The sequence below is a fragment of the Pinus tabuliformis genome, chromosome 8, assembly GCF_031772625.1.
Source record: "Pinus tabuliformis cultivar Carrire ecotype Pingquan chromosome 8, CPIR1, whole genome shotgun sequence".
Taxonomy (NCBI): domain Eukaryota; kingdom Viridiplantae; phylum Streptophyta; class Pinopsida; order Pinales; family Pinaceae; genus Pinus; species Pinus tabuliformis.
The window spans coordinates 568,473,998-568,498,149 of NC_142294.1; the positions used below are offsets into that span (position 1 = coordinate 568,473,998).

The following is a 24,152-nucleotide window of genomic DNA, read 5'->3' on the forward strand; positions in this document are numbered from 1 at the left end:
CAGCACAATTGAAGCACTGCGTCAACCCTCCTGGCCTCTGCGTCAGCCTCAAAACCCTCTACATCAGCCCTCTGAGGCACTGCGCAGCCTTTACAACCTTTTGCATCACTCCTGCTATCCTCTGCGTGGATGACACAGGCCCTCTGGCCTCTGTGCTGTCCCAACTAGCCTCTGTGTGGCCTACTCTAGCTTCTGCATCTACCTCTACGCTGGTCTCCCGGCACTATCTCTGCCTCTATGTCCAGTACTCACTGCCCCTCGCTGCAAACTGATCACTGATTCGACTTTACTTAGCAAACCACGCTCTAGTAAATCGAATGGTTGATCACTCTGGTGTATCCTCCAACTGACCCTCAAGCCTCCTCTTATACTTTCCCTGTTGGTCCTTCAACGGTCGAGATTACATCTCTAATCAACGACTAAGATTAGATTTGGCTTGATCCATGTCTGTTGGAACCTTCTAACCCAGTTTTATATTAATACCCATTAATATTTTATTTTTCCTAAATTTAGACTTAGGAACTCCATTAAAAATATTAATTATTTTAATATCTCCTTAATCGGGTAGAATCTGCCCAAACCATTTTTGAGTCTTTGAGATCTCATTTGCTTTAGCCTCTCCACCAATTTTCATGGCTAGAGCACATCCGATGCTACCCCAAATCAACAAGCCAAACATTAGTAGCGTGACAGAGGGTGGTACGGAGACTGGGTATTGTGGCAGGGTATGCAACACTAGAACACAATCCTTTCTAAGAGGAAGTGTTATTTTTTGTAGCATCAGACTAGAAAGGAGGCTAAACTAAGACAACAACATAACATAGGTGTGCAAGTTGTCTTTGAGTCTCATTTATCATCTAACTCTTGGACAATTATGCATACAAATCTTTGTTTTCATTAAAAAGGAACATAAGTATTGGAATCACCATTAGTTTGCAGTCATAACTACAAAAGTAGAAGGCATTGACATCACCACAATTGTCAAGATTGGAGCAACCTTGATCTGTGCAATTAAGTAGCATGTGTACAATATGATCCGACAATTAGGGACTTGTTAAGAAATCATCATCTACAAGGAAAAACATCAGCACATTTGGCTACAGTAAACAAGGGTTTTGAGTAAGGCTTTTCATCACACTCTGGAGTTGCAAAGATTATATTGCTGGGTTTTAAGTGTTATTTGCAGTAGTCTATCATTGTAAGTGGTCCATTATCCCTGGTATGGGAGCCCACAATTTTTGCAGAAGTATACTCATTATAGGTGGGTCATTGTCCCTGGTACAAGAGCCCAAAATTGTTGTCAAGTTCATTATCTTTCTTCAGGGTGGTTGGGTGGTGCTAGGCAGGTGGCTGAAGTCACCTACAGGTTGGATCTTGAAAACACTTCAGGGTGGTAGGGTGGTGTTAGGGTAAGCTGGAGTTTGCTAGGGTGTTGGAGCGTCCTTCTAGTTGGATCTGGAGAATTGAACACTTTTCTAGAGTACTAGGGAGTTGGGGCTTCCCTTTTCATTTGGAGTTGAAGCATTAATGTACTAATAAATTATTAAAGAAGCGTTCGGTGGTTTTTGACCTGGAGGGGGTTTTCCACCTAAAAATTCTTGTGTCTACTATCTACTGCTTATTTATGTTTTAAATTCATGCAAAAGATTAATTAATGATACGAAAAGAGTAATAAGTTACTAATTGCTAAGAAATATTGATTCACTCCCCTCTCAGTATTTCCAACAAAATTGTGATGTTATGTGATATTTTTTCATGGATGTCTATGGTGGATCTTGGATGATGCATGGTGAAGTAAGTTAGCTTATTTCTTTTATTTTGGTATTATGTTCCATGGGATAAGTGTTCATGTGCTAAGTTAGTTTACTTGGGATTTTGTTCACTATCCCTTATTGAGCTAAACCCTTCTTCCAAGTAGTTGAGGAATAGATATAGCTTTTTCTTTCAATTAATCATCGGAAAATTTGATACCCTAGATATCAAACCCTAGGGTAAGTTAGTTTATTTTTCTAGCTTGTTTTGATCTAGTAATCACTCGAAAGAAACCCTAGAATTTTTTTATTCTTTGACTCCATCTGCCTCCCACCCCAATGTGTGTGTGTTTATTGACAAACTAAGACACTTATCTTCTATCCTCCATCACCCAGTTTTCTTCATAATCTTTAAAATTGTTTTGCTAGGGATTACTCTCAAGGACCATTTAGTAATTCCTTGGTTTTGTGTGTTCAAGGACCTATTTGAGACTCTACTAGTTGATATTAGCCTTTAGATTGAAGCATAGGAACTTTTGAGCCAAAATATTGGAACTACCAAGCCCTACCAATCCCATAAGCAAGAAGAAGGTTGGTGAGGTGATAATGCCCCCCTTTAAGTTGTAGTGGGTTTCACACTTGAGCTTTCGGACTTTATCACAAGAAGTGTGATATTTCATAGTAACAATCCGTAAAATAAGGCCTCTCTCATGATATAGTCAAGCTCTTTAAAAAGTATACAAGGCAACAAAGGATTATCAAAGAGTGATGATGTGCCTCTTCAACAATGACCAAGCATGAAGGTTTGATCAATGTTCTAATAACCTATAAAGAAACCTACTTGCTTTCTAGCCCTAAGAAGTATCCAAATAAGGATGTGTCAAAAGATATTAGGTGAATGCACAATGGCTTCCCAAAGTTCATGTCTCCTGATGGAAAGAAGCTCTCCCTTTTTCCAATAAAGGGGACACCAATAAAGTTTCCAAAGATGGGGAACAAAAAGGGGATCATGAGAGAAAGTGGACCAAAACTTCCAATGTAGGAGCTTACATTCCTTGTCATACCAATGATTCATGGGATGAAAGTTGAGCATGGGAGCACAAGAGTGGTATTGAATGGTGCGAGGGTAGGAGTCTAAAGTAGCCTCCTAGATGGCATTGGAAAGGAGCTCTTAATTGGCTGAAGTCAAACTGAAGGATGAAAAATAGGGAAGGGGCGACAACCGTTAGTGAAGGAAAGAAGTTCAAGTGTCTGCAAGGCCCTCATTGAAATGGATGGTAGTCCAAGGTACATCAGATGAAGATGCAATAGGGGGATGGGGGAAAGCAATCCTTGGTTGGCTAAGACATAATCAATCACACTATTGCCAGCGCTGGAAGGGAAACAAGTGAAGCCCTCAAAGTCTATAAAAATAGGGGAGACCATTCAGAATAAGAAGATTGTGACATCAACCTAGTTGAAAAAGGTGTCCCTCATACACTATGAGGAGGACAAGAAAATGATATAAAATCCCATGGAGATCCACTAAGACCAAGCCAATTTATTTGATGAAAAACAACATCCTCAAATATATCATGCATCAAAACTTGTAAATGCCTGGTAGATGCGTTTAAATCCCCTCAAATTTGCATCCTCATATTTATCATACATGAGACATACTCTACCTCTATATCATATTAAGAACAAGTTAAGCTAAAAAGACTTATATGACGGTTTGAACATGTGTGCATCTCTTTGACCTACGAATGGATGTAAATTATTTAAAATCTCCAAAGATTCCACATTGACACTACATAATCAATTCAATCAATTCCAACTAATTAAAACAATTTGCATACATACATATATACATATAGCAAAATGTATTTGTAGGGGGAGATGAAGAGAGTAAAGAAAACTTTTAAATGAAGGCATAATGTTATTGTTCAATAGTAAACAACAAATGCATGGAGAAAAAATATATATATAACCTGACCTACGAGGTAACAAACATACTTTTTCCATTCTGGATATTGCCAATCCTTCATTTTTTTCCCAAATGCAACCATTTTTTCCCTGCATATTATAACATTTTAGTCTGTTAAATAATGAACAGATTCATATTTGCACAAAATCATATACAATTGGTGACAATATAAGGGACAATAAACAAAAGAAAAAAGGTGACTAAAATACAAGTTCGATACATTGCAATATGTTGGATATTTACTAGGACACTAAAATCTACACATATGCAAATAAAATGAAAATTACTCAAATTTTGTAGGCAATGTGTTTTATTGTCCAACCAATCATCCCCTTCCATAAGTGACTAAACCCTATGCATAAGTAACTCAATTACTTATAGAACATGACTAAAAAGTGCACTATAAAGTTATAAACAGACTATGGCATACTTCTAATGCTAATTGAGATAATGTTATTTTGGTGAAAAGATCTTCAATCAGTCTATGGATATAGAAGTAGATGGATAGATAATAGATAAATGATGATTTGTTAAATTTAAACTTGCTTTGTTGTTGATCAAGGTCACATTATTTTATCACCCCATTAAAGTTAACATGATTTGATTTTGAGTGTAATGTGAGAAGCAAGGCACATGGTATTCACAAGGTGATATTTACACATAATATACTACTGTACTAAAAAAGGGTACTTCTATTGACTACAAAAGCATCGAAGCAAAAGAAGAATGGAAAGTAGATGGATAGATAATAGATAAATGATGATTTGTTAAATTTAAACTTGCTTTGTTGTTGATCAAGGTCACATTATTTTATCACCCCATTAAAGTTAACATGATTTGATTTTGAGTGTAATGTGAGAAGCAAGGCACATGGTATTCACAAGGTGATATTTACACATAATATACTACTGTACTAAAAAAGGGTACTTCTATTGACTACAAAAGCATCGAAACAAAAGAAGAATGGAAAGGGTTTAACTTTAAACATCTATGAAGTTAGAGGTTTATTAGGCCTTGTTGCTATAAAATTTAGCAAGTCTAATGAAAGGACTCACTAGGCAAGGAGTCAGACCTTATGGCAACAATGACGAAGGATTGTCACTGTCACCTCAACAAACTTCCTCTTGTTGTTTAGTGGGATTTCAACCACAAGGGTGGCTCCCCTATGCCGCCTGTAAGGTATTCTAACACTAGGGCTCAAGGTGACTCATTTTGAAGGTCTAAGTATAGATAGAGGGCTTGGCTGAGCCAAAGATGACCAAGGTATTCAAAGCTAGGGTTCAAGCTCCCTAAAGGTTAGATCAATGACAAGGCTGCTATAAGTTAGGGTTTGAATGATATTCAATAATAGGGCATACAATGGTATACAACAACCTAAGAAAAACTCTACACATGATATCCAACAAGAAAAGAACAAGGGTTTCTAATACACACTAGGGCTAACTCAAGTAAACAGGTTTCAGGGCTGTTAGATGTGTATAAAGTTTAAACAGCAGTACATTACAGTGACATCAATTGCCCTTGTAGGGCATGCAAGACAACCTACAATGCTAGATTTTTCTTTAGGAGGGTTTATATAGATTGACCTACAATTTAGAGTCACTTTCAAGCAATAAAACAACAATTTTACACACAAATATGCACCTAAACCCTTGTGGCTGCCCTAGCTGTCAAAGAGAGAAAACTTAAGGAAATTTTGTTTTATTTTGAAGTGACAAACATACTCTTACACTAGCGCCTTAACCTACAAGAGCAAATGGAGTCTTGATGGAGGTAGATACCAAGGAAGGACTATGATGGAGTAAGGGAGATGCTCTAGGGCATCCACTTCTAAAATCCTAATTATTCTTGTGAGGGGAGACATTAACTATAAGGTCTGCACACTAGGAGTTTCCTTATAGGCTATGAAGATGACAATTTTACATGTAATTATGAAACGAAATTCACCAATGATAAGGATTTAGACATGGTACAAGACAAACCCTACTTTAAACGTGAAGGCATGCAACGTATCAATAATCAGCAATAAAACGTAGAAAATCTTCAACAATAGCACTTCTTTCAATCCCAAAATAATGTCTCCAAGCAAAAGTCACATCCAATAGCAAGTCGCATCCATAGATGATCACATTATCCCCAAGCAGTGAAAAAGAAGATAGTTCACACTCTCTTTTGGGAAGGCCAAATTACATGTTTGTGTGATGATGAGAAGAGAAGTGATCGTGAGCAGAAAAGCTCAGTTGCAGAAAGGAAGAGGGATTTCAAAATTACAACAAAGGCAGTGCAGTCCTTGGGGCCAAGGAGGTCGAAGTTTTGAGGAGAAATCGATGTTGAAATTTCTAAGTCTGACACGTTAGAAATCCCTACTGCATTATCTAGTTTAATTTCTCCTAGTTGTTTATTCCATTAACAAGTTATTTATAAATATAAATATTGAAATAAACACAAATGCAGCCTTAACTCATATACAGATCAGCGACTGAAATAATTGAGACAAACACACAAGGGACACTGTTATTTTTGGACAATTGTCCCCGGAAAAACCCATTGCGGGAAAACTAGTGCAACAAATATGAGGGTTTTATTATTATGCAGTTTATGAATACAACTAGGGTGCCAGAAATGGCTCACCCAACAAAGAATGTCCTCGACAGTAATACTTCTCCTCAGAGACAGGTATTCTGGCTGATCAATCACCGGATGAACAATCCCACAACAATTATGGTAGCGCCTTCGCTGGACAGCGAAAGCTGCTCCAAGATTCTCTACTGCTCTGCGTCACTCTGCAAGGACTGCGTCACCCTTCCCAGCTCACCAGCACACAGTCTGTCCCACAAAAAATCTCTCGGCGCTACTTCTTAGCTCTGCGTCACCCACGCTGGCCTCTTTAGCCTCTGCGTAGCTCCCAATTGCCTCTGTGTCAGCCTCTCCAGGCTCTGCGCTCTCTCTAGCACTATCTCTACCTCTCTGCTATGTATTCTCGGCCTCGTGCCGAACTGCCCCTCGCTGCAACAGATCACTGGTTCGATTCTCTCAACAAAACCCTGCTCCAGAAAATCGAACTGACTGATCAATTTTGGTGTATCTCTAACTGATTGAGTCTTCAACGGCCGAGATTAAGTCCCTAATCAATGGCTAAGATTAGATTTGGCTTGATCCTCGTCTCTTGGAACCTTCTAACCCAAAATTATATTAATACACATAAATATTTTAATTTTCCTAAGTTTATACTTAGAACCCCACTAAAAATATTAATTATTTTAATATCTCCTCATCCGGGTAGAATTTCTCCAAACGATTTCTAGGTTTTGGAAATCTCATGTGCTTTAGCCTCTCCACCAATTTTCATGGCTAGAGCACATCCGATGCTACGAAAAATCAAAATCGATTTCTCTGAGTGAGTCGACAGAGAAATTTGATCTCCAGATCAAAGCTTTCCAAAGGCAGAAGGGAGCACTGTATTTTTCCTTGCAGAGTTGATCTTCAGCTAGGATGCAAATATTTTGCAGCAGTTGTTGGCAGAATAGGGTCAATGGAAGAGAAGAGCACATACTGAGGGAATTTCTTCCTCAGAGGTCTTCTAGCCAAGAAGTCCGAGTTTTTCTAGCATAGCAACAGTAGTTGTGTGCGAGATTTCTCACTCTAGAAGGGAGTGCGAATCGCTGGGTAGCAGTTGCGCAGAGGAGAAGAGGGAGGAGTTTGACTTTTTTAGGAAAGATGGCATCAGCTAGGTTGAGAGATCAAGATCGGTTGGACAGAGCCTCCAACTATGTGATCTGGAAGGCTAGGATCTCCTACCATCTAGATGAGCATGATCTCAAGATGTATGTCGATAGTGTGGTAGTTGCACTTGCTGATGCAGATCCACTCAGCAAGTACAAGGTTAAGATGGTGAAGACTAAGAGGATCATTCTCGAAAGGGTTCGAGATCATGTAGTATCCCATATAGTCGGCAAGGACACTACCCGACAGATGTGAGAAGCCTTAGCTACGTTATACGAAGGATCTTCCGAGCAGCAAAAGATGTACCTTGAGGAGAAGTTGAGGTGCACGAGGATGCAGAAAGGGGAGCGTATAGACCCCTTCCTTACTAGGCTTCGAGATGTTTGGGATCAGCTGCCTTCAATAGGATCAGGGCCCCAACCTACAAAGTTTGTACGATTAGCGCTGAATAGCGTTTCCGAAGAGTGGCAAGTCTTCGTCCAGAGTATCCTGGGCAGAGAAAGATTGCCAGATTGGGACCGTGTGCAGGTTGATCTGCAGCGGGTGGAGATGAGGCAAGATCTAGTGAAGACCACCATTCGTGGTAGTAGAAGCAGTGGGACGAAGCAAGCGAAGGAAGAGGAGGACATGGCCCTGGCATCAAAGGGGCAGTAGGAGCAGCGCAGAAGAAAGAAGGACAAGGAGGAGAAGCAGGATCAACACGCTGCATCCGTAGAGATTGACATTCTGTCCTCCAGACTAGAGGAAGAGTTGGCACCGAGATGCCTCCAGGGGTGAGGTGGGGCGATATGGAGTTGTAGCCCAGAGAGCTACAAGTTGGGCAGGATCCTTGAGGAGTCCCCCTCTTGGATCAAGACCTTACTACGGGAGCCCATAGTCAGCTGTAGTAGGATGGACCAGTGTCAGTTAGTGCAGTTAGGTTCTAGAGTGACAGATGCAGTTGCTAGTAGTGGTCAAATTCTGAGCAGCGCATAGCAAAGTTGGAAGCAGTGCAGATGGCACAGTGCAGAGTCAACAGCAGCGCAAAGGCTTGAGTGACAGCGCAGAGGCTAGCAGCATTCAAATCTCAAATGACGGATGCATCATACTAAACACAATTAGTTCAATATTTTGGATTCTTTTCTGTTGCAGATGTTGCAGTTGCAGCAACAGCAGATGGAGAGAGGGTTGCAGTGCAGATGCAGTAGTTGACAACGATTCAGCAGGGTCAGCAACAGCGCAGATGCAACTCTTATCAAAGTTGCGCAATAGTTGGTGGGTTGTTGAGCCAGACATCAGCAGCGCAACAGGAGATGGTGCGGAGACAGAGTGATTCTTCAGTGGGTTGCAGCACTAGAGCACATTCCTTGCTAAGAGGTAGTGTTGATTTCTATAGCATCGAATGTGCTCTTGCCTCGAGATTTTGCAGAGAGGCTAAGACACATGCATTCTCCAATACCCAGAAATCGTTTGGGAAAATTCCACCTAGAGATGATTTAATTAAAATAATTAACTTTTTTAAAAGGTTCCCAGAGTCTAAACTTAGCAAATCTGGTTAATTAAAGGGTATTAATTAAATTAGGTGTGAATCTTCTAGAAGAAGACGAGGATCAACTCCCAGTTAATCGTATCCCTTGATTGTGTTTTAATATTGGTCGTTGGAGCTCCAACAAGAGATTATAAGGAGTACAGTGGGCACTTGGAGAACACATCGAATGAGAGATCAAAGATCGAATTTCTCAAGAGTAGCAGCGTTGGGTTGCCTCAATGAGATCGAGTGATCTTCTTGCAGTGAGGGGCAGGGATAGTAGTCCAGAGGAGAGTTTTCCAGATCCGATGAGTGCAATGTAGAGAAGGCAACGAGAGGTCCAGAGAGGCAACGCAGTGCCAGAGGCAACACAGTGCTTCAGAGGAGTCCATAATTTTGTTGAGGAGTAGTCGAGATCCAGTGCCAGAAGTCGAGGTGTGAGTCTGAAAGGCCAGGGAGTTGAGTTTCTAGACACAAAAGATCAGAAGGAGAAGGTGACAAAGTCCCTAGAGCTGTGACACAGAACCAACGTGAGCCCATGCGAAGACTGCGCAGTGACAGCGTAGGGAAGCTCATCTAGAGCCCGAATCAATGTCGGATCTCTAGCGATAGTGTGAGATATTTTCTCACTACCTCTTTGCTAGATTATTCTTTGTACCGGATAGCCAGTTTGGGCATCCAATGATTTGTACTCAGAATTACTATTGCATAATATTCAAACCCTTAGTTGCTGCACCGGTTTTCCCACATTAGGTTTTTCTGGGACATTTGTACAAAAATAACGGTGGACTTCTGTGTGTTTATTTATTTCCAGTGTTGTATTTTGTTTCTACAGTATTTTATGTTGTGAAGGTTGCAATAGATTTTATTTCGATGTTTAATGTGTAACACTGTAAATAACTTGATTCATAAATTAACAAGTAGAAGAAATTTAATCAGTTGTTGTAGTAGGGATTTGGGTAACCGAATTTTCACAGTGCCAACAGATCCCATCTAGTTTCATGATTACAGGAGGGACAACATCAAGGCTAAGAGAATGATCCTCGACAAAATACAGGATCACATCGTCCCGCACATCATAGAGAAAAACACAACAAAAGAAATGTGGGATGCCATCAGTAAACTGTACTAGGACTCGTAAGAGAATCAAAGAATGATCCTCAAAGAGAAGTTGAGGACCATAAAAATGCAAAAGGGCGAGGGTGTGATCACTTATCTCACCAGGATTCAATTTGTTAGAGATGAAATTGTTTTAGTAGGAGAGAAGCCAATACATGAAGAGCTAGTGCGCATAGAACTCTATGGGTTTACCAAGGAATGGTGTACATTTGTCTAGGTGATTTTTGGGCGAGACACAATTCCAAGATGGGAACGCTTATGGAGTGATTTCACTCAAGAGGAGTTGAGGCTCAGCTTAATCGAGGGCAGTACCAGCAGTAGTGGCAAGGAAGCAAAGGTGGAGAACGAAGGGGAAAACGTCACTCTTGCAAGAAAAGGTAAAGCCAAGCAAGGTCCCAATAAGGGACAGGGCTCGAAAGGAGAAAAGAAGAAGGACCTGTCAAACGTCAGGTATTTTGGCTATGGTGAACTTGGTCACTATGTCTGCCAATGTCCTATGAGAAAGAAGGACAAGAAGGAGAAGCAGACAGCTACTTCAATAAAGATTGAGGATTTGTCTTCCAGATTGGAGGATGAATTCGCAGTAATAGCAGCAACACCTCCAGGAGGAGGAGGAGTATGGCATTCTAATATGTCACATCGGGTAGGGTTCAAGGAATGAAAAACAAGGATATCTAGATCTAGCCAAGGAGGGCCTGATCAGTAGATCAAATCCAATTGTTGTGTATGAGGTTCCTCATTTGGACTAGCACCCTTGCTTCAGGAGCCCAAGTATTAAAGCAGGAGGGAGGCAATGGGAATTGCCTAGCTGCGGAGAGCACGACACAGTTGCAACCAAAGGGGTTTCTAGCATTCTAGTGTTAGTAAGGGAGAAAAAAAATTCTAGCAGATAAGGCTAAAGCAAGCAATTTCTAGTCTGTGTTAGACAGCCCACTAGATCATGTTGGAAAGGTTGCAGATCATGTGCCAGTGCCGAAAGGTGATTCAGAGGCAGAGCAAGTAGCTTCATTGAGCAACAGGAGGCAGAGTGAATGCTAGAAAGGATTTATGGAGGCAGAAATAGTTTCCAAGAGCAGTGTTTCATAGTCAAATTAACTAGCGCAGTTGCAGGCAGGACTGCAAGTAGTAGGGAGCTAGCAGAGTTTATTTGTTGGAAGGAAAAGAGATTTCCCAGTTATCTTCTAGTGAGAGATCAAGATCAATACACACAGTTGCAATGATAGTAGTAGTGCAGAGGTAGCACAGGGGCATCAACAGTGTGATATTAGAGTGGTGCAATGGTGGTGCAGATTGATTCAGCTCCATGTTACTTGGGAGCGAGAGCGGGAGCGGGGAGCGGGAGCAAAAACGGGAGCGGGAGCGACCATTTTCAGAAGCTCCCGGTTTGGGAGTGAATCCGGGACCGATTTTTTAAAAATATATATATATTTTATATTTTTTAATTTTTGATACATATATGTCAACAAAAACATGTAGAATGATGAATTAGACATAAAAAACATAAAAAAACATAGATTGATCATTGAACCATATCACATCAATCATCTAGAAATTATAATCGTCATCAACCATGTCCACAAGTTAGTAAAATACATATTACAACTGCAACATATTGAGTCTTATAAATCATGATTCATCAAATTCAATATTAAAGTTTCAGCTTCAAGCTTTCAGAATTGAAAATTCAATAACATTTATCATCATTGATCACCAAAGTTGTACTTGTAAGCTAAGTTTAACCATTACAAGAAGTAATATCGAAGATATTTCTAAGTCCTAACTTCTAACTGTTAACATGATATGAAATGTTAAAAATTTATAAAATGAAACATGAATAATGAGATGAAATGAAACAACTTTAGTCTTTCACAAAGCATCATATTCATAATTCACAATCATTACCAATGAGTTATAATTGCCAAGGCCCAACTTCAAACTTCAAATTTTCATTGTCACAGTGATATAATGTTTACAAAAAATATCATAATGATATGAGAGAGTCAAGAGTCAAGAGTCAAGGACTCAAAACTCAACAGTTATGAAAACTAAAGTCTAATAGAAACTAAAAAAGACAAGTAAACTGTAAATCTACATGTGGCCCTTGCCACGAGAGTCTCCAGGAGTATAAGTAGGTCGTGGTGGTCTTCTAGGAGTCTCCCGCACAGACCGACGACCAGAACTAGAACCTCCACGCAAGGGTGTAGATGGAGGTGGCGACAACAAAGGAACAAGACTCGGACCTCGAGCACTGCTATTGGATGGTGGAGGTGGAGGTGGAGGTGGCATGGCTGCTGCTTCATTTTCATCCCTTACAAGTTCCTCTTCTAGTTCTTCAATATGTACAATGCCATCCTCCAAATTGTCATCCTCTGGGTGATTGTCCCAAATTTTATATGTGGGATCCTCATTAGCCCGATCACAGTAATGACTCAACAACCTCAAGTTGTAGTGCACATAAACCAAGCTTTATGCTCGGTTTTCATTGAGTCTGTTTCTTTTCACATTATGTATATAACTGTAGGTGCTCCAACACCTCTCTGCAGAAGAAGAATTTACAACCTGTGAAAGAACTTTTTTTGCCAATTTTGGCAAAAGTCCGTGGCCGCCATATGTTTCCCACCATGTGAGAGAATCAAATTTATCTTTGTCGTCCATTGCATGGAAGTTACCATACAAACTAGTGCCACTGAAGTATCTGCCTATTTCAAGGCGCACAGCTGCACATTCCTCCCTGTCAGGTGCCAACTTTTCTAATGCTTCCAGATATCCTTTAGTTACCTCTTGATCTAAATGGGGTTTGGTCCTAACCCCACCCCCTGCTGTAGGTTGGCCCAACCAAGATGTAGAGTAGTATTTTGGTGTAAGGATATACGCCAAGCAATGTAGTTGAAGGTTAAGCCTATTCCACCGTTCACACACACAATCATGAATCAGTTTGTACAATTTGGGATCTCTATTATGAACAATGTCTTTTATTTCCCCCAACATGGTATCCATTTGCTCATACACCTCGCCAATCACTGGTTTGTCTATATCTGCAAACCGAATCATGTGATAAATTGGCTTGGTGAAATCCAATACCTGCCTCACACTTGTCCAAAACTGCCCATCAAAAGCGGCCTCCTCCACCATTTCAAAACCTGCCATGTCAGCTACATTTGTAGCCCTTTCCTTTAACACCTGCCAATGTGGACTTGATACCATGCTAGCTAATGCCTCTCTTACCTTCAAAAGGCGCCTGAAGGTGAGGTAATAGCTACCAAATCTAGTCCTCGCAATCTTCAGCAACTCCAATCTCGAGTGACTGCGGAAAAGGCCATGGGTATTGCTATGATTTGTAATAAATTTTATCATTTGTTTTCCTTTCTTGTACAAATTACCAATCCATTGGTATTGTTCATTTTTGTTTTTGACAATATCATGCAACAGAAGGTTCAATGTGTGAACCAAACATCCAGACCAAAATATGTTCAGGTATTTATCCTCAATAATTGCTCCCGCTGCCTTACAATTAGGAGCATTATCAGTGATGACTTGGATGACATTGTATGGGCCAATACGCTCAATTGTTTCAAGTAATGCTTCTGCAATGTTGATGGCGGTCTTGAACTTGTCTGAGTAATCATGTGCAGCTAGAAAGATGGGACCACTAACAGACACAGCAAGAACACTTATCAATGGCTTGCCTTTTACATTTGTCCATCCATCAAATACAATGGACACCCCATTGTCAGTCCAAGAACTTGTCATTTTATTCAAAGAATGTGATATTTTTTCTTTTTCATGATCAAGGCCAACAGTTCTTGCCTTGTCATACCCAGGGATCTTGTATCCTTTAGGGGCATCATTTATGGCAGAAACCATTTTGTGCCAATAAGGTGAGCGTAGAACATTGAATGGTATCCCACATGCATAGAGAAACCTGTAAACTTTTGAATCCACATCATTCCTACAGCCCTCATCAAGGAAATCTGATATGGTTCTACGCCTTAAAGATGATGACCCTGTGCCTCCATGTCCATATCCACTGCCTTGGGAGGATGCTGAAGGAGTTCTTTGTGATTGTGAGCTTGGTTCAAAGAAACCCCTTGATTTTTTTGTTCTATATTGGGCTTCCTCCTCTTCCCATATGTATTTGGCTCTATCTGCTGTTGACACCGCTGCACAAGTTTTGATTCCTATTTGTTTCTCTCCATCCAATGGCCTTTTCCCGCAGAGGTGTCTTCTAGCACGGGTGTATGAACCTATGTAATCAGTGTTGCAATGGGGGCAATGAAATTTAGTGGTTCCACCCCCTCTCCCTGTTTCAGCCCTGTGAACATATTTCCACAATGGAGTTTGGTCTTGTTTAGTTTTTTGAGGGTCATGTTCACCCTCCTCCACCTCCTCCTCACTGGGGTTTTCACCCATTTGACTTTCTCCGGCTTCTTCATCCCCCTCTTCAGTTTGGAGCCCCCTCCGTTTCCTACTCTCCAGCACCATAATAACCATAAAAGGGACCAGGAAGAGGAAAATGCCAATAAATATCGCCAGGTCCATGGTGTTTGATGTTTGTAGGGTTTTGATTCTTGAATCTGCAAATTAATTTAATTTATTGGGATTAATTAATTTAATTTAAATACATGATCTTTAAACTCAAACAACTAAATTAAATTAACTAAATTAACTACCTAACTAGCTAAACTAACTAGATTACTAAGTTACTTACCTCTGCAGGCTTGCTCCTCGCTCCTTGGCACTTGCTCCTCGCTCCTCAGCACTTGCTCTTCGCTCCTTTGCTCTTGCTCCAGCTCCAAACTCAAGCTCAATGAAGTTATAATGAATTTTTTTTGGCCCATTGGGCTTATAAAACTAAAAAAAGATTCTATATTTTTTTATTTTTTCGGGTTCGGCGAATTTTTTTTCCGCCGAACCGCTCCCGGCCCGGCTCGAATCGCTCCCGGAGCGATTTTTAATGTCCGGGAGCGATCAGGGAGCGATCGCTCCCGGGCATTAAAAATCGCTCCGGGAGCGCCGGAGCGATCGCTCCCTGTGTCGCTCCCTAACAGACCAGGGAGCGCAAATTTTTTTAAGGGAGCGCGCTCCCGAGCCGCTCCCGCCCGGAGCGCGCTTCGGGAGCGGGTTCGGGGGGGGGGGCGCTCCCCCGCAACACTGATTCAGCTACAACGTGTAGAAGGTGAACCAAAGTAGCGTAGTTTCATGGTGGACAATGATTGTTGGAGGATTTTCTTCGCAGTGATTTCTAAATTCTTAGTGACAGAGGAAGATCAATTTGCAGAGGGAGGTTGCAACCTCTCCAAGAGTGCGAGTTGATTGAGGCAGAGGGAGTTGTTGGGGCAACAAGGTATTTTAATAGTTAGATCAATTTGTGGAGGAGTAGTAGTTCCCAGTTTGATGGTTTGGATTTTCCAATGGAGGCCGTAGTATTTTCCAAGCAATGCAAGTTTGCTAAAGGGTGTCGGAACGCAGTTTCAAAGGTTGATTCAGGGTCTTCGAGGGAGGCTGAATTGATTTGGAGGGGCCGAGTAGCTTCCAAGACGTTAGATCAGCTAGCAGAAGTGAAGTAATGAATTACCGAAGGTTTGCTAATTTTTGGTAACCAGTGGTATCACAGATTTTGGACACCAGCAGCGTTGATCAGTTTGGCTAATACATGTTCCCGTAGATCAAAAGATTTACTCATGAAGGCCTTGGGTAGGGAAAATTTTGTCTACTTCAAGGAGCAGATGGAAGTAGTGGAGAACACCTTCCTCTCTTAGAGGGAGTGTTAGTTTTTGAGGTAACAACGGACAAGTGTTCTAGTCTCTATGGTGTCTAAAGGCTAAGTAACACGAGATCTCCAAAACCCAAAAAGGTTTCACGAGACAAGCCTTAGAAACACCTCAATTAGATTAATTAGCTATAATTAAATATTTCCTTAAGTATAACTTAGGAAAAGTGGTTAATAAAATCAGGTTAACTAAGGGAGGTCGATTTTGCTCTAGAGACTTTCGGAAAAATTAATTGATGGAGTCAAGATGATCTTAGCCATCAGTTGAGATGTGATCGTGATTGTTGAGACTCCAACGAGAGATTATAAAAGCAAGTCGAAAGGTTTGGAGAAGACAATCGAGAGAGTTCAAGCAATTCAACTTACCCAGGTGAAGTGATTCAACAAGGGCGCAGTACCTAGTTGCAGTGATTCAGCGAAGGTGCAGTTGAAGCTAGGGAGACACCGAGCATCAGGGTTTAACAGAGATTTGTGAGCAATATTCCAGAGAGGAGTTCCAAGTATTCCAGTGTCTCAGAGAAAGTAAAGAGGGAGGTCGAATTATCTGTAGAGATGGCAAAAACAACAAGTGTGAAGTAGATAGTCAATCCAGTGTGAGTTACAGAGGCCACAGTTCGTGTGCCAGTGTCGAGAGGCGATCCAAAGGTAGAACGGGTGGCTTCAGAGAACAGCTAGAGGCAAAGTGACTGTCAGAAAGAGTTTCCAAAGGCTGCGCAAATTATCCTCAGCCAACAATGGCGCATTTCGTGATGGAAGTGCAAGTTCCAAGAGGAAGTGTGCATGGCTAGGAGGAGGCTGAGTTGGTTGCAGAGGGAGACAGTTAGTCTCTAGTATATTTTTCCAGTCAAGATCAGTATTAGTCGGAGCTTTTCCAGTAAGAGGCAAGCAAATATGTGCTCTTAAATTACCGAAGAATTTATAATAATAAAACCCTCATTTGCTGCACTAGTTTTCCCTTCGGGGTTTTTCCACGGACATTGCTCTAAAAATTACGGTGTCAAAATTATTTTGTGTGTGTGCATCATTTTCTTAGTTCCAGTATTTTATTTTCCGTAGTGTTTTTATTTGTGAAGATTTCAATTGTGAGTTATTTGTTATTTTTTGTAATATTAATTTACAGAGGACAAATAAACTGTATTAGGAGAATAATATCCAGTAGCTGCAATCATGGAAATTTCACAGCTTCAAGGTGATGCGCAAGCCCTCCCTTATCACCTCTAAGATGACCATCATCATCTAGACTTTGGATCAGCTGATTCCAATCAAACAGTGTGAAATCCAACCTAGGGGCATCCTAGTTCCACTTGGCACATCATCAATATCTCCAATACTACGGATCATGTGCTCAACGTTTCAGCATCTAGGGTTCCTCGAGGTGTCAAGCATCATGTGAAGTCATCAAATAGCCCAACACTCTGCTCTGTGAAAATTTCTGAATATACACATCAGAAATCCTACTGCAATCACTGGTTTATCATCTCCCACTTGTTTTTACATTCAACAAGTTATTTAATTATTTAAATAGCGATAAAAACATTATTGCAGACTACACATACATACAAATCATGAACTGAAGTAGAACAAGACAAATACATAAGGGACACCGTTATTTTTGGACAATCGTCCCCGGAAAAACCCAATTCGGGAAAACCTGTGTAGCATATAGAGGGTTTGTATTATTAAGCAAGCAAAATCTGAGTACAACGGGTTGCCTCTCGCACTGGCTAACCTTTCAAAGATATTACGGTAGCAAGAAATACATATGAGGGTTTACCTCGTTCTCCAAGTCTCAACTGATCCACTGAATAGCTAACTCCGGCAAGCACAGCGAAAATCCCAACACAATCTGCTTTGCGTGGGCCAGCGTCTTGCCTCTGGGAGACTGCGTCACTTCTCTGTTGGATCGATTTGCTCTCAAGAGCTTAGACTTCTATTGATTTGGGGTAGTATCAGACGTGCTCTAGCCGTGAAAATTGGTGGAGAGGCTAACGCACATGATATATCCAATACCCAGAAATGGTTTGGGCATATTCTAAACAGTTTGGGAGATATTAAAATAATTAATATTTTTAATAGAGTCCCTAAGTCTAAACTTAGGGAAAATAAAATATTAATGTGAATTAATATAAAACTGAGTTAGAATGGTCCAAAAGTCATGGATCAAGCAAGATCTAATCTTAGCCATTGATTAGGGACTTAATCTTGGCCCTTGAAATGTCAACAAGAAAATTATAAGAGGAGGCTTAAGGGTCACTGGGAGAACACACCAAGAGATCAAGATTTCAACTTTCTGGGTCTGGGTTTGCTGAGCAAGTTGAGAGAGTTATCAGAGTTGCAGCTGAGGGGCAGTGAATACAAAAGCAGAGAGGCAGAGATAGCACCAGAGGATCAGCGCAGTAGCTGGAGAGGGACGCAGAAGTAGCCAAGGGTTCACGCAGAGCCAGCCAAGAGCTGCACAGTGCCTCAGAGGGCCAGCGTGGGTGACGCAGAGGGCCAGAGGACTGACGCAGTGCCTCCAAAGGCTGACGCAAGCCAAGCCAGAGTGACATTGGGCTAACGCTGGGCCAGAGAGAGGCTGACGCAATCCCTAGAGGCTGACGTTGGGGTTTCGTGGGGCAGATTGGAGCTGTGGAGCTGCCGGAGTGTTTATCCGGGGTTTCAGCCAGAATATCTGCTTCCGAGTAGAGAGGTACTACTGCCGAGATTTTTCTCTGTTGGGTGAGCCGGATTTGGCACCCAGATTGTATTCTGAAACTGCTTAATAAATCAAACCCTCAGATAGCTGCACCGGTTTTCCTGCATTGGGTTTTTCCAAGGACATTAGTCAAAAAAACAACGTTGTCACTTGTGTGCTTATTTCTGTTTCCTCCAGTTGATGATCTGTTATGTGTTGAGCGTGTACTTGTATTTATTTCCAGTATTTACATGGTAAATAACTTGTTAATTAACATAACAAGTAGGTAGGAATAAATCAGTAAAGTGCATGAAGGGTTTCTAACGTGTCAGACTTAGAAATTTCAACATGGTATCAGAAGGTCGTTGCAGGTCACAAGATAACTGAGGACATCAGCCGAGAAGAGCATCAGCAGCAGAAAACAGTTGTCCCAAGTGACAAAAGTTGTTCCTTGCAGAGTAGCAGAAAGGAAGGGAAGAGGCTGCGTAGAGGCTGAGGGAGGCAAAAGCAGGCTCACGCAAAGGCCAAGAGGGCTGACGCAGTTGGCCGAGGAGGCTGATTTGTTGGTGCCAGGATTGCGCAGAGCCTAGGAGCTCTAACGTTCAGTTTGCTGGGGTTTAGGAGGTTGTGGGTAAGTTGCAAAGTGGAGCTGATGGGGTACTGTAGTCAGAACAGTACCTAACAGGGCAAGACCAAGGAGGAGGGAGTTGCTACCAAGGGTTTCTAGCCAAGAAACATGGATTAGTGGTGTAGTGGCACTAAGGATCGAAGTGGGGGCATCTCGACATTGATAGAAGGGTTTCCAGGAGGGAAATCGAGGCTCAGAGGGAGTCATATCGAGAACTTCCAGGAGGGAAGTAGAGGAGCAGGGAGATGGCGGTGAACGGGGTAAGAGACCAAGATAGACTGGACGGAGCCTCAAACTTCGTAGTCTGGAAGGCTAGAATCCTATCCGTTCTAGACAGGAATCGTGTCAAGCACTTCGCCTTGAGGACGATAACTATCCCAGTTGACCCAACTGATAACAACAAGTACGAGGAGGCAATGGCGAGGACCAAGAGCATCATCCTTGACGGGGTCAAGGACCATGTAGTACCACATATTGCCGAAAAGGAAACGACAAATGAGATGTGGGAGGCCCTAAAGAAATTATACCAGCATACTTTTGTGCAGAGAAGGATGTTACTAGAAAATCAGCTGCGATCATACTAGATGCAGAAGGGAGAACAAATCGACCCATTCCTCGGTCGATTGAAGGAGATCTGGGATCAGCTGACTCCATCAAGGCAACGATGAATCCCGAATTGATGGTGAGAACAGCCCTAAACGCAGTCTCAAAAGACTAGGAGGTGTTTGTCCAGAGCATACTAGGCAGGGCGACCCTTCCATATTGGAAGGAAATGTGGGCTGCTCTTCGCCAAGAAGAGATCAAAAGGCTTAGCAAGGTGGGAAGCAGCGGTAAGGGGATCAGAAACAAGAAGGAGGAGGTGGATGTTGCCCTAGCATATGAGGGAAAGCAGGAGAAACGGAAGAAGAAGGACCTCTCCAAGGTCAAATGCTTCCACAGTGAGGAGCTGGGTCATTATGCGACCCAGTGTCCAAGGAAGAAGAGCAAGGGAGAGGCTTATGAGACCAAGGCTGCGCCAACAAGGGCAGAGAAGGAAGTGGAGACAGACGATGACTGTGCCATGAGTGCACACACATCACTTGAGCGAAAGTGGGGAGACATCGAGCTGTAGTCAGACGGATTACAAGTAATGAGGGGCAGGATCCTCGAGGTACCCAGCCTCTTGGATTAGACCTCGCTACGGGAGCCCCGAAGAGGAGTAGCAGTTCTAACGATGTCAGTAGAGACGAATGCGAATGGAGCGACAAAAGGAGCTACAATGCAGGATTCCCAGTTGGCAGTACAACATGAGGCAGCAGTACGAGAAGCACGGGAGTGTTGCACCAGTGCAAGATGGCACAGAGAGGTGTGCAACGGTGCGAGATGCATAGATTTGTTGCAGCAGCGCACAGGTCAGAGAGGGAGCACTTGTTAGCAACAAAGGGAGTTTCAGCATCGAAGGTGTCTCTAGCGTGACAGAGATGTCAAAGTTGGGAGATCAATTACTTACTTCTCAATAACTGAGTTGCAATGCCGCAGTTAGCAATGGTAGTGCTATGGGAAGCATGATGCAACATGATGACAGGAGTTGCAATGCAGATGCAACAGTGGTAGTGGCAGGGCCATGGGCAGCAGCACGGATGCAAAGGGAGTTATAGTACAGATGCAGCAGTGGCAGTGGCATGGCCATGAGTAGCAGTACAGGATGCATCAGTGCAGATGATGGGCAGCAAGCCTAGCATCAGTACAGGGACCGATGTCGGATGTTCAGGGTGATGCTCAGTGAGGAGTATTACTAGAGCATAGTCCTCGCTAAGAGGGAGTGTTGATTTGCGGTAGCATCGAATGTGCTCTAGCCGTGAAAATTGGTGGAGAGGCTAAGGCACATGAGATCTCCAATACCCAGAAATGGTTTGGGCATATTCTAAACAGTTTGGGAGATATTAAAATAATTAATATTTTTAATGGAGTTCCTAAGTCTAAACTTAGGGAAAATAAACTATTAATGTGAATTAATATAAAACTGAGTTAGAATGGTCCAAAAGTCATGGATCAAGCTAAATTTAATCTTAGCCGTTGATTAGGGACTTAATCTCGACCGTTGAAATGTCAACGAGAAAAGTATAAGAGGAGGCTTGAGGGTCACTTGGAGAACACACCAAGAGATCAAGATTTTGACTTTCTGGGCCTGGGTTTGCTGAGGAAGTTGAGAGAGTGATCAGAGTTGCAGCTGGGGGGCAGTGAATACAGAAGCACAGAGGCAGCGATAGCACCAGAGGATCAACGCAGTAGCCGGAGAGAGGGGCGCAGAAGCAGCCAAGGGTTCACGCAGAGCTAGCCAGGGCTCAAGCAGAGGCAGCCAGGAGCTGCGCAGTGCCTCAGAGGGCCAGCGTGGGTGACGCAGAGGACCAAAGGACTGACGCAGTGCCTCAGAGGGCCAACGTGGGTGACATAGAGGGCCAAAGTGCCTCCAGAGGCTGACGCAGGCCAAGCCAGAGTGACATTGGGCTAACGCTAGGCCAGAGAGAGGCTGATGCAGTCCCTAGAGGCTGACGCTGGGGTTTCGTGGGGCAAATTGGAGCTATGGAGCTACTGGAGTGCTTATTCAGGGTTTCAGCCGGAATATCCGCTTCCGAGTAGAGAGGTACTACTGCCGAGATTTTTCTCTATTGGGTGAGCCGGATTTGGCACCCAGATTGTATTCTGAAACTGCTTAATAAATCAAACCCTCAGATAGTTGTACCATTTTTCCCATATTGGGTTTTTCCAGGGACATTAGTCAAAAAACAACGGTATCACTTGTGTGCTTGTTTATGTTTCCTCCAGTTCATGATCTGTAATGTGTTGAGCATGTACTTGTATTTATTTCTAGTATTTACATGGTAAATAACTTGTTAATTAACAGAACAAGTAGGTAGGAATAAATCAGTAAAGTGCATGAAGGGTTTCTAATGTGTCAGACTTAAAAATTCCAACAACTTCAACCCTCCCGGCTCAGAACATTGAACTCCCAGCAAGATCTCGAACTTCCGACGATTATCTCGCACTACCACTGCAAGAATCCTCTTGGCCTGCATCAGCTTTGTGTGAGCCCTATTGTCGCACAAAGTATCTAGGCACCGCGACAACGCTCAGAGTAAGTGTTGTCACTCTAATCCTTACTCACTCTGTTTAGACTCTCTCCTAGACAAGTCAAGGGGAGTAGTCCTTAAGGTGAATGAATGAGAATAGCCTGTGAACACAGGCTCTAGGAGACTTAAAGATGGACAACTTGACGAATTTAAATGAGTCCTAGTTAATGGAGATGAATAGATTAAACACTAATACAACCAAGACAACCACAAGATAGAAATGATTATAGACCAGTGTCTTTATATTCAATTAACCATAGATTAAATAAAAACAAGTTATCCACAACAATTTACAAATGTGATGAATAGTGATGCGAATTCGCAAAGCTTTATCATGCAAGAGTTTCTAGCAATTAAATCCCATGAAGAATTATGAAAATTAACTGCTAAGCAATGAATCTAGATTAAAAATTATTTTATTCAATAACCCATATCTATAATAATTTATCATTCTCCAATAGTTAATGATTTTAAAACATTAATCGCACCTGACAATAGAGAAATCACTACCACAAAATGACACCAAGGAACTTTAGATTAACAATTTAATTATTCCTTAGGTAATTAATTTAATGTGGCAAATGAAAAAATTAAATTTTTAAATGTGACAAAAGTAAAACAAATCAAAAGGGTTAATAAATTGAAATTTTAATGGGCCATAGGCCACATTAAAATTTAATGTGAAACCACAAAACCACTTTTGATTTAATTCTTTTAGGAATTTTAAAGTCACATAAATGATTTTTTTTTTAGATTTTTTAAGTGTTCTTTTAATTTTTTAATTTAAACAAAAATAAAAAATCAAAACAACAAAAAATTTAAAATGAAAACAAAACAAAATAAAAAAGGAAAAGAAATTAAAAATGAAACCTAAACCCAAAAGTAGATTTTTTATTCTTTTATTTTTATAAAACATTGAACATTCAACCAAAGTTAAAAAAAATAAATTAATTAATTAATTAATTAATTAATTAATTAAAACAAAATCAAAATGAAACTAACCAAACCCTACGCATATTACAAATGAAATGAAATAAAATAAAAAAATGAAAAAGTTGAAATGCTAGGGCGAACCCAACCCTAACCTAAACGAAAATTTAAAGCATATGATACACTTCAAAGGAAACAAATAAGATCTGTTTGGGTTTTGCAGGTTGACGGCAGCAAAGGAGAAACAACGGGCGGCGTTAGGGAGGAGAGGAGGACGCAACAAAGAAAGGCAGACAGCGTTAGGGAGGAGAGGAGGACGCAACAAAGAAAGGCAGACAGCGTTAGGGAGGAGAGGAGGACGCAGCAGAGAAAGAAGAGCAACACACAGAGGGGACGTGGGTGGAGATACACAGAAGAAGGCAGCGAAGGGATGAGGAGCTACGAGGAAGAATCCAGTGGCAGGAGCAGAGATGGGTTAACAAGGAAATGATGGACACAGATAGCAGCAAAGAGGGTCGCAGTTTAGCAAGGGTCGAGCAGGGGTTAGGAAGGAATAAACCGTGGAAGGTTTCTTGCAAGTTCGGGATGCAAAAAAAAAGAAAACAAACACAGCAGAAAGAGAGAGCAACCTATGGAGGAGAAGTTGCGGCTCAATGATATGAGGGTTTTTTGCAGGTTTAATGGAGAATGTAGGCAACAACAAAGGGTTGTGAGCCTTTCTTAAAAAAAATCGAAATTTTCTGCAGTAAGAAAAATAAAAAGAAAAACCCAGGCAACCAACAGTAGCCTCAAGAAACCCAAGATAAACCCAGAAAAATCGAATTCCACATCATTATATTTTTTATGCTTCAGATTTATGCCTGAAACCCTCATGAAAATTTCTAGATCTAAAAAAATTTCTAACCCTTGGACTGCAAAAATTTGAATGATATCCCTACAAAATTATGTTGATAAACCCCCAGAAATCCAAATCT

The 24,152-nt window shown here is 41.6% G+C and overlaps 1 protein-coding gene across 5 annotated transcripts in view; it reads right to left on the reverse strand.

Moving 5' to 3' along the window:
- LOC149236731 (SPX domain-containing membrane protein OsI_17046-like) overlaps nt 1–24,152 on the reverse strand; it is a 396,789-nt gene that overhangs the window by 264,395 nt on the left and 108,242 nt on the right. For all 5 annotated transcript variants that reach the window (XM_089372475.1, XM_089372472.1, XM_089372474.1 and 2 more), the window contains one exon: nt 3,747–3,806. In XM_089372475.1, the coding sequence (XP_089228601.1) occupies nt 3,747–3,755 (9 nt within the window). In that variant the 5' untranslated portion in view covers nt 3,756–3,806. The remainder of the gene's footprint in view (nt 1–3,746; nt 3,807–24,152) is intronic.